The sequence below is a fragment of the Panthera onca genome, chromosome F1, assembly GCF_046562875.1.
Source record: "Panthera onca isolate mPanOnc1 chromosome F1, mPanOnc1 haplotype 2, whole genome shotgun sequence".
Classification (NCBI taxonomy): Eukaryota; Metazoa; Chordata; class Mammalia; order Carnivora; family Felidae; genus Panthera; species Panthera onca.
The window spans coordinates 65,167,021-65,180,037 of NC_138355.1; the positions used below are offsets into that span (position 1 = coordinate 65,167,021).

General features: G+C 46.5%; 1 protein-coding gene across 5 annotated transcripts in view; it reads right to left on the minus strand.

Annotated features, from left to right (window-relative positions):
* The window catches only part of DDR2 (discoidin domain receptor tyrosine kinase 2), a 154,590-nt gene that overhangs the window by 126,398 nt on the left and 15,175 nt on the right, over nt 1-13,017 (minus strand). For 3 of the 5 annotated variants that reach the window (XM_078440903.2, XM_060644447.3, XM_078440902.2), the window contains exon 2: nt 3,566-3,713. The exons of 1 other annotated variant lie outside the window; for it this stretch is intronic. In XM_078440903.2, coding sequence (XP_078297029.1) covers nt 3,566-3,571 — 6 coding nt within the window. In that variant the 5' untranslated portion in view covers nt 3,572-3,713. Of the gene's footprint in view, nt 1-551; nt 965-3,565; nt 3,714-13,017 lie in introns of those variants that run through there. One more of the 5 variants, XM_060644445.3, reaches the window with a different exon arrangement.

Sequence of the window (13,017 nt, forward strand, 5' to 3'; positions counted from 1 at the left end):
GCAGATGCTGAATCCCTAAGATGGCGTCCAGATGTCACAGACCAGCCAGCAGTCAGAGGTCTCCCCAGTCTGGCAGCCACCCTCCTTTCCAGCTCTCCCTTCCACCACCCCTTGGTCCTAACCCTCTGCTCCCCACAGATTGCTATCTGCCCCCTCCCCTCCATTCCCACATCCAGAGTCATCTTCGTCCACTGCTCACTCCTCACCCTCACTGCTGAGGTCAACCCCACCGCTAGTAACCAACCCATACCTCGCCCTCTGCATACTGCACCGCTGCCTGGCACCCCCATGCTTGGCCCCAGCCCCACCCCTTCCACCGTCGGGGCCCCCTCAGCCACAAGTGCCATCCCCTACAATCACCACTCACCACCCTCTGGGCATCTCCTTGAGCACGGCTCTCTTTTTTGTTCCTTCCCTTTCTTGTTGGCCATGAGCACTTGGGCTGGAACGATCCCCCACTCCTATCCGTATGCTTTCAAATCACTTGTGGAGTCCCTCACACATCACAGGTGTCCTGTAACAGTTACTATTTTTGTAAGTAAAGCCGTTACCCAAAGTCCTTGGGTCCCACGCTGCTCTCCAGCCCCACGGTTTCTTGTACATCACCACCGTCCATTCGCAGTTCATGTTTTCAGAACATTGTTGAGCCCATTTCATCTAGAAACGTCTAAGCCAGCTGCACACCTGGCCTCCCTTCCCCTGGGCAGGCATGTCCCCCAGTTTCTAACCAGTCTCTTCTCTCCTCGCCTCGTGGCACACCCACAATAGCTGTGGCTCTCTGATTAGTTAGACACCGATCCTGACCTTGTCCTTCCTGTAATGATCCTGGCACAGCCAAACTCCAAAATCTCAGACGCCTAGGTTTATGTAGCAATGTGGTCACAGCGCCTCATTTATCTCAACCGTAACGTGCTCTGTAACAAGCAGATGCCTCCCAGGTTTGTCCCGGTCACCGCTCCGAATGCCACCTGTCCCCACGCCACCCCCACGTGCAACCCCCCAGGCTGTGCGGTCGCCATGCCCTGGAAAACATGTCCTCCGGGACACCTGAAACCAGAACCTCCTACCCAAGACACTCATGAGAAACAGACCAGCCCTTGGCCACTTGCAATGGGAGAAAGACAGCTTCTAAGTCACGAGGGAGAATCAAGCTCCGGTTGGAAATACAAACTTTTCCTTTAAAGGAGAAGCTAACGTTGGCAGTACTACTCTTTTGAGCTGCTCTCCAACAAAGCTGGAAGAGCCATTTTGGGAGAGAGAGGGAAAGGAAGACAGTGTGAGTGACAAATGGAGAGAAGGAGACAAAAAGAGAAAAGTGAGAGGAGGGAGGCGCGGAGGGGGGAGGAGGTGGGGGGGGCAGAGTGAAGGAATGAAGACCCAAAGGGGAAGGAGCAGAGGGGGAGGGCAGAGGAGGGGACGAAGAGGGAGGAAAAGGCAGGGAAGACAGGCTGTGCTATGCTGGCTCACAAACACGGGCCACCAGTTCTGTGGTGAGTTTGATGGTGTCCCCTGGGAGCTCTAACATCCATGAGGGGACAGGGTCTCCATGGGCTTGTATAACACTGGCCTGGGCTGGGTGGACCCCAGAGCCCGCTGGGGCCCAAAACAAACAACCAAACAGAACTGGAGGAATTGATCTCCAAAGGCTATTGTTAACCTCTGCTCTCAGTATTTGCGACTGATGCCAGATCTTGACCATACGTTGGGATCAGCCCCATGTTCCAGAGCATCTATTAATAACACTGCCTTTCCCTCGCAAGTGTTCCATTTAGATGTTACATTACTTGGTCCTCCTATTAATAGGAGACACAGGAAACTGAGACTGAAGTCTCTGGACAGAATGAAATACTTAAATGTCGTCATTCTCAGAAAAGGAGGAAGCCGACGTTGGTCACCGGAAAAGACCAGAAGGATTCTGTCTTGGGGGAGCAGGACTTGAAATAGTTCTCGGTGTAACATGATAGTGGAGATGGGGGGAGGCAGCCGGATGGGGCTTCACAAGACAAGGCTGTAGGTTGCATACGCCGTGGATACTGAAATAGTAATTTCTGGAAACAGTCACTTAAGATCGGGTGGCAGGGGAAGAAAAGTCCACAGTGATAGCTTCTGAAAGGTAAAGCGGAATGATCCACAGATGAATCATGTTTGAGGAATCTCGTGTAATAGAGAAAATCTGCAATAACTTCTGGTTAGTGGTTAAATGTAGCTATGAATTATTCATTCTCAACTGCACATCATGAAGGCTCCAGTGAAGACCTTTTAGCTTTTCCAGTATCAAGAGTCTACTTGAAGTCTATTGGAAGGGAGGAAGGGAGGGAGGGAGGGAGGGAGGAAGGAAGGAAGGAAGGAAGGAAGGAAGGAAGGAAGGAAGGGAGGAAGGAAGGAAATACATTAGTTTCAAGGCGATCTGTGGGAAGAAACGGACCCAAGATATTTTCTCACCACAAGGAGGTGAAGGAGAAATGGGGAAGAGGTTTAGTCCTTACATAATAAATGGCAAGGAGTGTATAATCCAATGAGCATCCTGACAATGAGAAGAAATCTCCTGGAAAATGTGAGAAAATACCACTTGTCCCTCCTGCCCTCATCCTTCACTCCCAAGGACTCACGGGTCCATATTATTTACTCAGCCATCCATTCATTCAGCGAGTTCTACAGAAGCCATATGGATGGAAGTCAGCAGGTTCTCCCCGAGCATCTTCTGTGAGCCAGACCCCGTGCTGGAGGCCAGAGATGCCGGCGTGAAGGAGACATGGCTTGTGCCTTTGGTGAGCTCCAGGCTGAAAAGGTCTCAGACTCATGGAATTACTAGAATTTTAGATTCATTAATGGGATCTGAGTCCGCTAAAGGATGAACTGAGAAGTCCCATGGAGACCAAGATTCACCCAGAGCAGACACCTTGAGGTGGGTGAATGCTTCCTAGTTTGCTCGTGGATGCTCTGAGATGTCCCACACATCTCTTTCTGCCTTGCGTCCCAGGGCTAAGGGTTGCATTTATCTACAGTAAGTACCCCAGGCCAGCTTTTCTCATACATTTAGCTCCTCCAAAGCTTATTATGGGACTCTGATTCAATGACCCTGATTTTAGTAGCTCTCTGAATTATTATTTTTCTCTAAGCCACCTCAAATTATTGCTGGAAGAAGGCAACTTACAAAAAAATAAATAAATGAATGTAATCGGAGTGTTGGGAGAGACCCGGATCGACATAGGAACCCCAAGATTCCAGTGCGTCCTGTCGGGACAGGGAAGACCAAGATACCCTGGGCCACTCAGAGTTGGGGAAGACACCCCAGGATCAGCCGCGAACCTGGCACAAGCCACATCTGGATCAGTGAAGACTGAGGAGTGAGCTGACATCCAACATCAGCTTTCCTATACAATCCAACACATGGTCTCTGCTGACACCAGCTCTCGGCACAGAAACCGCGTGCTCCACATTCCCTGTGACACCAGCCAGGTAAGTGAGGGGCTCCAGGGAGGCCACACTGGCAGCAGGTGGTTTCCCCTCCTACCCTCACCCCCGGCCTCATGGAGTGACAGCTTCAGTGACTGGCCTTACTTACATCCATGGGTGCAGAACATTCTCTGAGGAACGAAGTCCTCGACGACAGCTGGCTTCTGTGTGTCTTCAGTTGTCACAACGTCTTTGCTTCAAGCCACAGGACTTGGAACTTTCTAGAGCACTGAACCCCAGACCACTTGTAGATATCCCTTTATGGGGGGGGGGGGGGAGAGCAATGTTGCATTACAAACTTTTTATTTATTTATTTATTTTTAATCTTTATTTTTGAGAGAGAGAGACAGCGTGTGAGCAGGGGAAGAGCAGAGAGAGAGGGAGACACAGAATCCGAAGCAGGCTCCAGGCTCTGAGCTGTCAGCACAGAGCCGGACGCGGGACTCAAACTCACGAACCGTGAGATCATGACCCGAGCCGAAGGTGGACACTCAACCGACTGAACCACCCAGCGCCCCAGCATTACAAACTTTTGCATCACTCGCACTTTCTTTCCAACTTGATACCTCCCAAGTACCCCAGGCACTGAAGGGATCTCAAAGAGAGTCTGTTTAGGAGGGCTACACCTATTGATATCTATCAATCTAGAAATTTAAACAGAATGTTACATTTACTATTTATTTAAGATAATAATTACTCAATTTTATTATTAATGTTTAAGTTCTTAAAAATTATTGTTAAATTATTATGATTATGTGTTAACATAATTTTTTTAAATAACAATAGCTATTTTCAAAAAAAATTCTTAGTGAGAACAGTGGCATTAGTTTACATTAAAAAAAAACTCATTGAGGGGCACCTGGAGGGCTCAGTCAGTTGAGCATCCAACTCTTGATTTCGGCTCAGGTCATGATCACAGGGTTATGGGATTGAGTCCTGTGTCGGGCTCCATGCTGGGCGTGGAACCTGCTTGGGATTCTCTCTCTCTCCCTCTCTGTCTCTGTCTCTGTCTCTGTCTCCCCCTCTCTCTGCCCTCTCCCCACTCTCAAAATAAATAAAATCTCTTCAATATCTGGCTTAATTGAACACAGATTCTCATATCCACTTCTGAATTCAATTTGTTGCAATATCAGATATCATGCATCCTCTCGAAAATTCTACCGTATAATCGTGGGAGGAGAGCGAAACAAAGCCAAACATCCTAGGATTATTGTGGAAATAGTTTTGCTCTCACAGATCCCCTGGGAGTGTCTCCAGAGCTACCAGGGCTGTCCAGATAGCTTATGATCAAAGTAGGTCTCACTTCCCCCTCAGACTATCGCCCCCATTCTTCAACGCCGCTAGTTATCAGTTACCTGAGCAGTCTTCTAGAACTATGGACACATAAATGTAAATATATGGATGTACAGTTTTTGCTAATGTTTTTTTTAAATTAAGTATGAGCGCACTCTACCCCTCACCTAGGGTTTTCTGCTCCACATGTTGGGGTGCTTGCATTCTAGCATGTGTCATTACGTCATTTCTGTCTTTTCTGCCGGTCTCTTTCCTCCATTAGATGGTAAAACAGTGTGTAACTCTGTGTGGTGCCACAGCGTCCGGGTGGGTTGCTGAACCGCTACTCTAAGTTGCCACTGTCTCCAGTGAAGGACACGGAACTTAATGGGAATAAAGTGGCCACATGGCAAGAACAGACGTCGCCTATATTAGTCCAGCTCTCTTCTGCCTTCTAGTTCCCTAAGAAGGCAGGCAACTGAAGTATTCAACATTTGAGAAAAGATCCAAATTTTCACTGTATTGCTGGGACTTACCAAGTATTATACTTGGGGTTTATTCACTGGGGCAAAAAGACTTGTACTGAGCTACCCAGGGGATTCTCTCTCTCTCTTTGTCTGTGCCCCTCACTTTCGCTCGCTCTCTCTCTCAAAATAAGATAAATAAAAATATATATATTTTTAAAGCTGGAAACAGGTAAACACGCTGAGCAGACGGAAACTTGGGTCTGCCATTCAAGGGAGTTTGGGGCAACAGATGCCTATTGAAACATCAAATACATAAAAGCAGTAAGAGAAGTCTGAGGCGGATGAAATGATCTGGAAATTTAAAAAATGATCTGGGAATAAGGAAAAGAAAGACAATGAAGACAAAGCCTTGGGGCCTGTCTGCCTTGAGTGGCTGGAGGAAGAACATCTCCAGGTAAGTCCCGGGACTTAAAAACTTCACTCAAAAATAGCTCCTCGTCACACAACACCCGCAGCCCTTAATCTAACCCAACTCCTTTATCTCGCAGAGGAAGAAAACCCAAGCCCAGAGGGCTGATTTATCGAAGGCCTCACAACTGCTTAGTAGCAAAACTGAAACGAGATGGTTAAGTGATCGCTGGGGATGAGCATTGACTTAGCCACTTAACCTTGCAGGTGCACCGTACGATACGGCTGGATTCACAGGAGCCTGAGAACAAACCAGAAACTTCATTGATCTCTGTCTGCTACATTAGCCCAGCACTGTAACTGTGCCCGACCACACAATCAGCTCAGGGTTCAAACCATATCTTACTCATCTCGTCGTCACCGCCCCTCGGCCCCGAGGTCCCCCACCACTGTCTCTGCCACCCGGCTTATTACAGAGTAGAAAATTCACAGCTGATGTTCTTTTTCTGAATGTGCACATGATTATAGATTCCTATGGTTGAAAGAACTTACGAGTACATCTACTATTAGTGTGACCTCTGTGGCAACAGACCCAGAGAAGTTCAGTGACCAGATAAGCCAGGAGAATCAGACCAAAATTCCAGTCTCCTGTTTCTTTCCATTTCACTGCCAACCTTTAGTGCAGGAGTCTTATTCTAAAGACAAACTCCCTACTCTCCAATTTCTCCAAATGAAGCCCTCTCCCCTTAAGACACTTCTTTATTTTCTGCCATGAAGTCCTTTCCCATAAAGACACTTCTTTATTTTTTTTTAATTTTTTAACGTTTATTTATTATTGAGAGACAGAGACACAGAGCATGAGCAGGGGAAGGGCGGTGGGGGGGACACAGAATCGGAAGCAGGCTTGAGGCTCTGAGCCGTCAGCACAGAGCCCGACGCGGGGCTCGAACTCACAGACCGCGAGATCATGACCTGAGCCGAAGTCGGACGCTTGACCGACTGAGCCACCCAGGCGCCCCTAAGACACTTCTTTAAAAATGAGCTCCATGGTCCCGAAAGTTTGTGGAGTGCTATAAGCTACCCCTCTCTTGAACAGCTGAGATGCTTATGACCATATTAAAGACCTCGGCGACTCCTGCAACAAAGAAACCTGGGTCACTCTCTAAGAATATTTCTCAAACTTATTTGACCACGGAACACAGGCTCTTGCCCTGCTCCTGCTGTTATCCATTCAAAACCCCGCAGGTTTCCAGGGATCGCACTTTGGGAGACACCACCTTTGTCTAATTAGCAAGATTTCCTTTGTTGGTCCCAAGCAGACGTGTCAAGACTGACAGGTCCTCAGTGTGGGAACCAGGTGGGGAAGCGACGAGAGCCAGAGAAGGAGAGAGAAACGACAAACATCCCAGTCTGAGAGACATCTGCTCTGCCAGCCACAAAGGCTGAAACAGCTATTTGGGAAATTTGGGGTCCTGGCCACAAGCGTCGGACACTGATCTCCAACCAAGACTTCTTGTGGGAAAATGGGCTCTTTGGGTGCTCACGGCCACACGTCGCTAGCACCGGGCGTCACTGGGCTTTGGGCACCATTACCAGCCATGCTCTCTCCTCGTGTCCTTCTAGGTACTTCCACAGCTGCTCAGGCTTCTCCTGGCTCACTTCACCACTTTGGCCCAAACCCAACCACATCTGGAACACTGACCACAGCCTTCTAATAAGTCTCCTGGCCCAACCCCCTCTCCCCTGCCATTTACCTTACCCCCTACAGGGACACTCATTTTCTTAAAACAATCCTTCACCTGCTTCAAGACACAAAAGAACATTCTGAACTCCACAGCATCCAAAGCTCCCCTTAACGTAAGAAAGCACAGCTACGCAATGTCCTTTCTCGGTGCTTCCCCGTGCAACTTCCACCACGCCGGGCTCACGTCCTCTGTGTCAGCTGAGCCGGCGGGCCATAAGCAGTCTGACTGCCAAGGCTCCACCTTTGCTGTTGTTTGCCTCTTGCCCATCCAATCCTGTCCGGGCTCATGCAGCTCCCAGCTCCAGACCCTGGCTGTACAAACCCTTCCGCGACTTCTCGCGCTTGTAGACACTGGCCACCTAGCCCCACGTGCATTTGCACAGCTTTACTGTTTCCTGAATTTTCTGCTGGGGAATAAACTCAGGAAGAAAAAAAAAAAAAAAGACTATGCCTTAAGACATTCAAGGCACTTAGGAAGCATTCAAAAAAAACCCTCTTGCTGAATAAAGGAATTAATCCACATTTGACCTCAGAACTGTAAGTTAAGCAGAAAACTTCACGCCTATAACACGCTAGGGAAACTAACCTTATTCTGGCCCTCAAAGGCATTTAAGCTTTTCTAATTCGATTGATCTTTGTTTTCTTCAACCGGAAGAAGACAGATTGTGTCCCATCCCGGAGGACCCGGCGGGTTTTTGTTCTTTTTTTTCAAGACTTAGTTGTGCTTTCTGCTACCTTCTCGCAGGCTTCTTGCCACGGGCAGCCCCCAGAGGAGAGTCTAGACTGAGTATATTACATGATATTTAAGCACGTATCTCTAAATTTTCCAAAGGTCTGGCCAAAAGAGTGTTCTTCTCAAGAACGTGTTTTCTGTCGACAATTGTTTCTTCATTCATTCTTTGAATTATTCAACACGCGTTTAGCAAGCAAGTCCTTGAGATGCAGAGGTGGTTAGAAGCCATGAGGCACCCACAGTCAAAAACACTTTTGCTCAAAATGCATCAAAGGTATACACCTGCAACAAAATCACCTGAGGGAAGTGATTTAAAAAAAAAAAATACAGGTTTCCCTGGACACTACAGAAAATTTCTTTAAAAAAAATTTTTTTAAGTTTATTCATTTTTGAGAGACAGAGAGAGAGCATGAGCGGGGGAGGGGCAGAGGGAGAGGGAGACACAGAATCCGAAGCGGGCTCCAGGCTCCGAGCTGTCGGCACAGAGCTCGACGCGGGGCTCGAACTCATGGACTGCGAGATCGTGACCTGAACCGAAGTCAGACGCTTAACCGACTGAGCCACCCAGGCGCCCCGAACATGTCTTATTCACTAAGTCTGTGGTGGAGCCTGGAATCTGCATTTTTAAAAAATCTCTCCAGGTGATTCTGACAGACTCAAGTTTGAGACCCACTGGCCAGTGGAAAAGACAGGCTTAGAAGGAGCTCATTATAAACAGTGGTGCCTGCTTACGATGCGAGGGGAGTTCATGGTATGTAACTGAGACGCACAGACAGGAACAGAGTAGTGGTACAAAGTCAGGTGTGCTGATGAGAAAGACCTACATGCAAATTCTGACTCTGCCACCGACCTGCTGTGTGATTCACGCCGTGTGTCCTTCTATATAAAATAGGAAAAATACCAACCTCACACAGCTATCATTAGGTTTCAGTGAGATCATATTTATAAAAAGGGCTTCACATAAATCTTAGGACACAATAAACATCACTGAATTCATCACGACCGTTTAATTATATTTTCTCTATTTTTCTCTAAAGTTTATTGAATTTGAGGAAGAGAGAGAAAAAGCAGAGGAGGGGAGGAGAGAGAGAGAGAGAGAGAGAGAGAAAGAGAGAGAGAGAATCCCAAGCAGGCCCCGTGCTGTCAGCGCAGAGCCCAATGTGGGGCTCAAACTCACCAACTGTGAGATCATGACCTGAGCTGAAGTCAAGAGTCAGAGGAGCTCAACCAACTGATCTACCCAGGCGCCCCCTGGTCATTTAATTATTAAAAGATTTAAGAGAGAGAGAGCACTCTCCCTCTCTCTTCCTCCCAAGAATAAATAAATAAAAATAAATAGACATTTAAAAGAGAGAGGGCGGATCAGAAAGTCTTTCCTGAGAAAACTTGAGTCTGAACTTAGTTTTAAAGCAGGGTCTCCCAAGTGTAAGTGTATTCTTGCAGCCCACAAGATTTGGAGAATTTTTAAAATTTTGTATCTACGATTCTATCATTTGAAACTCTTCATACAATACTCATGGGGACCCGATACTGCCATGCACTTTCATTGGCTGCCTTTTCATTTGTGTCCCTGACTGCACGGATGCCAGATGGGAGCCAGATCAAGTCAAGAGCCAATCACAAATGGGACACGGTGGGAGAGCCGAGTCATGGAATGGCTTGGCCTGTTCAGTCCGCTCACCACAGACGTCAGTGCCACGTTCGTGCTGTGAGCAGATGTGTGGGGCGGACTCTGACTCCCCACATCCCAACACCTACCGGTTCCTAAGCAGAAACCTGAGGCAGAAATACACAAAGCGGGATGGTTCTGTCTCTAACTCTGGTAGTAACTGCACGAGATACTCATCTGGAGCTATTTCAATGCCGCCGCAACGCTAAACTTGATCTTCAAGTGAATAGACAAGTTAGCAAATTATCAAACGATACCTCATTAAAACTGACATTTGACCATTTCCTACTCGCCAAGTTTGGTGAAGTATGAGATTCGATTTTCCTGGACTTATAAACCTTTGAGGCTATTATTAACACTTTGTTTAACATACTTATACCAATGGGCATTTTCTGCGTGCATATTAATTACACTTAAATAACAGACCCAGATTAGGGGCGCCTGGGTGGCTCAGTGGGTGACTTTTGGTTTTGGCTCAGGTCATGATCTCACAGTTTTGTGAGTTCGAGCCTCCAATCGGGGGGCTCTGTCCTGACAGTGTGGGGCCTGCTTGAGATTCTCTCTTTCCCTCTTTCTCTGCCTGTCCCCTACTCGTGGGGTCTCTGTCTCTCTCAAAAATAAATAAACTTTAAAAAGTTAAATAGGAGTGCCTGGGTGGCTCAGTCAGTTAAGCGTCCACCTTCGGCTCAGGTCATGATCTCATGGTTTGTGAGTTGGAGCCCCACGTTGAGCTCTGTGCTGACAGCTCAGAGCCTAGGACCTGCTTCAGATTCTGTGCCTCCCTCTCTCTCTCTGCCCCTCCCCTACTCACACTGTGCTTCTCTCTCTCTCTCAAAAATATATAAACATTTAAAAAAAATTTTTTTATCAAATAAATAAATAAATAAATAACCGAGATTAAACATAGAGCAGGTCCTGAGGCCACCTGGTTCCACTCTATCTTTACCCACCCACCCACACTAGTGGTTAGTTTCAACCAACTACATCATTTGACACAGTAAAATAATGTTTTTAATTTATTTTGTTGAGTTTATAGTTATGTGTGATTTCATTTCTAAATCTGGTTCGGCTTTATCGTTGCAAAAGAACTATAAGCGTAAGAAGCATAAACCTAGTTTTACGTTTGTACATATTTTAATGATGTCCATATAATCAATTACCCTGAGAGGCTGCAAAAAATTTTTTCCTATAAACTATGTCTATACATTGTTCAGGTTTGAGGAACATTGAATTGGATAATCCCAAGGGAAGACGTTTAGCGAGCTGAGTCTATCCATCGGTACCTGTCTCCCATGAAAAGCTTTTCCACTCCCCCTTTTTCACCAAGGGTAAGCCGCAGAGATCCGTTCCTTCTGAAATCCATGACCAAAGCCACCCCCGCAGCATGTCTGTTCCGCACAGCCTCCTGTGCCATTTCGTTAACTTTCCAGAGCACCCTGCATCAGCATCAGCAAAAGTACTATTCTGGGGGGGTGGCAGGAGGAGCTGAGGTGGGGGGCTCTAGAGAATATCTTCTTTGAATGTGGAACACCATTTACCTTATACTTGAAGCCATATTGCTGGCCCTAAGAACTGTGGCTAGTGGTGTGGCCGGGAATTGCTGAGATGTGATCAGAAGAAATGACATGGGTCTAGACGGCACTGTGCCTTGTCACCACGCTCACCTAACCTCTCATTTAATAAGGAGAATGTGTTTTAACACCTCGTGACCCGTGGGGTGGATGCGTACCACTTCCCTAATGCGTATCGCTGGATCACACAGTAGAAACTATAATAACCTCATCATGGGGATGGATTTGAGTGTATTTCTGAATAGCATCACAGTACTTCTCCAACAGCCCCGAGGAACTGTGGCTGAATAAATTTGGGAACGAGTCGGCAATGACAATTATGATTTATGCTCCTACCAAGCACTGGAGCGAGACCTTTAGAGGCTCTGAGCACCGGAAGTATTGTAGCACCCTCCCCCTCTCACCCCACCAAGTACTTAGTTATAAAAAAGAAAAAACACCACTATAATATAGCAGTAAGTATAAGAACATTCAGTAAAGTTTCTTTTTTTTTTTTCACTTGTGATTTTTTTCAGTACTTCCTTGGAAAACCAAGTATCAGCCTATTTCCAAAAGAAAGTGGAAATGCCCCTGCTCGCGCCTTAATCACTTTTGTGCAAAGCAACATCGTAAGTGTATCTAGACTTTTCACAGGCACCATCTCACTTGAGACCAGGACTCGTATGTTCCATACAGTCTGGAGATAACAAATATGGGGCCATTTGTAATGTGTCAAACTCTTTTTTTTTTTCTATTTACCTGCCCAAGAACTTCACCAGACTTTTCCTTGCCCTGCCCAACTCAAATGAGGATTTATATCTTAAACACTGAAATCCCTTTCAGGATTCATACTCCTTGGGAGGTTAGGCCTAGAGATGAGACCTTTGGCCTATTTCAGCATGCCTTCTGTCTCCCAGACTATTCTGCCCAAGGCCCGAAGCTCCAGGTGATAGGATCACCAGCGAGTGCAAAGTCTTTGCATCTCATTTATAGGATAACATTAGACTTTTGGAGTGTCTTTGATTGAATATGTTTCATAAATGCTGGCAACTATGTGATCAATTGGAAAATTAAAGTAGGGAGACACGGGATCCTAGAACTGGAATTTACTCCAACTAAGCATACAGCGCAGCAGAGCGCCCCCCACCTTTTTCTGGAGGATGTGGGGTACCTGTGGAACCAGGAGAGGGGCCAAAGTTAGCACCATTGCTCATAAAAATGAGGAAGGCAAGTAAATATTGCAAAGTCATGAAGAGATAATAGTAAGACCATCAGTCACCTCCTATCCTGCAAAAACAAAGTTTGCCATCAAAAACACAGCAAAAGGATTAGAAAGTCACTTTTCACAGTCCTTTGGGGGATCCACGTAAGTCTAGAATTTACATCCTAACTTGACAGCCCTTTGGCAAGGAATGACTGAACAAAAGGTTTAAAAGTTTTTTCACCTCCAAACATGATATTAAACAACAGTTAATTTGCTTTTTACATGACACTTAATGTTCAAATGAGAGGGTTTTTTTTTTTTATGATTCTTCTTACATGAGAGGGGTCTCAGAGAAGAGTGAACACTCAGTGTCGGAGAGGAGGGTGAAAGGTAAGGACTTCTTGTGTCAGAGGTTTGAGCAAACCCATGAGAGAAGAAGCGTGATCAGGAGAAAGACACCAGCTCTGCCCATCGTCAAACCAAATTTGGGGTTATATCCTGATATCCAGATTGA